General features: G+C 32.9%; 1 protein-coding gene across 1 annotated transcript; it reads right to left on the reverse strand.

Annotated features, from left to right (window-relative positions):
• Positions 1–586: 586 nt before the first annotated feature.
• Positions 587–2,904, reverse strand: LOC110037647 (synaptotagmin-3-like; the record flags this gene model as incomplete). Its single annotated transcript, XM_020742345.1, has 4 exons — positions 2,696–2,904; positions 1,871–1,969; positions 903–953; positions 587–764 (listed from the first exon to the last, which is right to left on the reverse strand). Coding segments are annotated over exons 1-4 (439 nt in total), but the record flags the coding sequence as incomplete, so codon positions are not given.
• Between the last annotated feature and the right edge of the window lie 302 nt (positions 2,905–3,206).

Here is a 3,206-nt window from a genome sequence, read left to right on the forward strand (position 1 = left end):
GTGTTGTGTTTTTCATCAATCTATGTTGGTCTTCTGATTTTACAAAGTAGTAGTAGACTTTCTTGTTAGTTTAGTTTCTAGGGAGATTTGAGACTTCACTTTATAATGAAATTATATACATTTGGGTTCATTAAAATACAATCACTAGTTACATTTATACATGTACACCAAAAGACTTTTTAATACTGGATTACTTCCTCACTCTGCTCACCCATGGTGTAGGTGATGACCGAATCACATGAATCTTAACATCCTTTGGCATGCTTAATTTCTTTGCCTTTACTTCGTGTGATAATTGAATCATTCCACGTAAGAGGCCTCTAAATAAACAAATAGTTTGCTCTAATAATTATATTCAGAGTTTCAATATAATATTATGATCACATATAATATACAGACTAATAATAGCCAAAATCAATTGAACTACAGAAACTTTAATTCCTTCCAATACTGTGGATAAATTTTGGAAGATTGGGGTTGTGGTTCTTACATCATATCAATTTGTAAGCAAATATCTAATATCATAAAGCTTACAAGGTTTAACATGCTATAGTCAGCATGTTTAACACACAACTGGATCCTTTACTTAAGATAGGTGTATTCATTCCTTGCAAAAGCGTAAGACGGGGGGAAGGCCTACCATGAATTGTTGGTGGAAAACTTCCAAGAGTAAGATTGTCAAATTCAAGGGACTCAATGAAGTACTTTCCAATGTATTGGTCAAATGTTGTCCTCGTTGAGCTTCTTATTCTATTGCATATTGCCTGTTTAAGATCCACAGAGCAAATAAAAAATCAGCACATTGATTATAAGAAAAATATCAACCTAAGCTGAGGAATAAAAATATGAGAATGCTAGATGAGAACTCTATAAATAATAAAATAAACGAGGAAGAGGACAACCTTATTTAAGCAAGGCCACATATCAAAAATGAATTTATTCAACCAATCAACCTGCAAGAGAAACAAAATAGTAAAATAAGAATAATTTCCTCATGTCAAAAATGCCAAACTTCCATAAAATGAAGAATCTGAAATTTTTATATGTGACGTTATTTTCATCAAAGAAATCACCATCGTCTTAACATTTATCCTAACTCTTTTATGGCACCAAAAAATAGGGCATAACTAGCACATGTTGCGTAAGAGAAGACTTGATGTATGCGTCCTTATTCCCACATTGTAGAGGTACTATTTAAGTGTTCAAACAAAGAATAGAAGCAACTAAAGTGTGTTATACTAATTTAAATTTAGAAGACAAGATTTCCCTTTAATTTTCAATTTATTATAATGTAGGCAGAAGTGCCAAAAACATTTTTCCTATTAAAAATTTTAAGTGTATGTTAGACACATGATGTCCACATTTTTTATGCACTTTCAACACAGTTTTTTGGTATGCAACATATCATCTCTCTTAAAATAGTTATTAATGATCCCACATTTCATATTCTAGAGATTTCCTTGAGAATCCTTGACTGCAAAAGTTCTAGCTTATATGTTATACAACATTTGATTTTAAAACCAGAAACAAAGAATTACCACAACTGATTCTATACAAGGAAATAATACTCCGACAGCTTTTATCTATATGAAGGTTAATCAATAAAAAATCCTCATAAAATCCAAACACGTAAACCTAAAATTTCATTAAGGACAAATCAAGACTACCATAAGAATTACAATAAAGTTGATTAAAAAGAAAGATAAAAACACTTCCTATGATTTTTCTTTAATATTGTTGCGCAAATTAACTGAACTGAATGAATTAGTACCAACAACATGAAAAAGTAAACGCAAGGCTTCAGATTACTGAAAGTGAAAGGAAGGCAAATCATCAAATCAGCAGAAACAAAAAAACCAAGAAAACTTACTCTATCATAATCAGGATTCTTCAACCATGCTGGAATCTCAAGTATGAAATCATGCAAGCTCTCCGAATCTAGCTCGGTCAGAGGTCTAATAATGGGTTCCTGCTTTGAAAATGAAGAAAAGGGAAAAACCATCATCCAAGAAGGGCTAAAATGGACAAAATTTAAATAGCTTTGTTGTCAGTATTTGATGATGATACACAAAATGATCAAATCCCGCACAGAAAATAAAATTCTTATTCTTGTCCAAAAAAGATATATATACAATTAAAATCCTGACCAATTCACAGATGAGATTTCAACATTATCTTTTGCATCCAAATCAACCGAAAAAGAAGGCTGCTACATCAAAAAATAGGTTACATTGGAGCAAAAACAAGACAAAAAGACCGCGCATATCCATAAAGAAAGGCGACATTAGAAAACACATTTACGTGTTAAGAAGAAGCAAACTCCCTAGCCAATAGTAGACTGAGAAGCTCGGCGGTGCCGTTTAAATTTATAAAACACTTTAAGCATTTTAATAGCTATACTTATTATAGAAATTTTAGCTCTTCGAACTAGAACTAATCCAATTAAAGTAATCCTTTCCCTAATCCCAAAAAAGAAAAGCTAAATTCGGCATAGAGGAACAAAATTACGAAATAACATCTAGCTCCAACCACCATATTCAAATAAAAAACCCCACTAAAACAAAAAACCATCAAAACCGAGCTTGGCTTCATCCACGGAGCTCAACATTTGTAAAAGGACAAAATAAAGATCCAGAAACACCAAACGTCTACTCCTTCACATTATTGGATTCGAGAAACAAAGACAGCACAGAACCTGTACAACACCAGGATTGCAGAAGATGAAGAAGAAATATCCAATCATGATACCGATCGGAATTCCGAAGCCAAATCCAATGATTCCAAGAATGGTGCCCACCAAACCCATCAGCTCTGAGCCACCAAAGCATCTAATCGATGAGAAGAGCAAGAACTGATCGAATCTGAGAAGAAAATGGAAGAATATGACGAACTTAGAAGACGGGAATGGATGTTTGATTCAACTGTAATCAGACGAAGAAAACCGCTAACGCTAGGCAAATTGACACGTTTCTCCTGAAGTTTTGTCAGAATTACGATTAAGCCCCTGTTACTTTCGCGATGGCGTGTCTTCTTCGGAGAGACAAATAATGGCTATAATTAATGTTTTGGGACTATTATAAACTTATGCATTAAATATAACTTATTGCAATTTTATATCATCAAGAGTTGATAGACATAAAAAGCATGGACAAAATAGTTAAAACTCAAAAAACATTCAACATAAAAGCTAAGGACAAAGTAGTTAA

Source organism: Phalaenopsis equestris, unplaced genomic scaffold (assembly GCF_001263595.1).
Source record: "Phalaenopsis equestris unplaced genomic scaffold, ASM126359v1 Scaffold222694, whole genome shotgun sequence".
Classification (NCBI taxonomy): domain Eukaryota; kingdom Viridiplantae; phylum Streptophyta; class Magnoliopsida; order Asparagales; family Orchidaceae; genus Phalaenopsis; species Phalaenopsis equestris.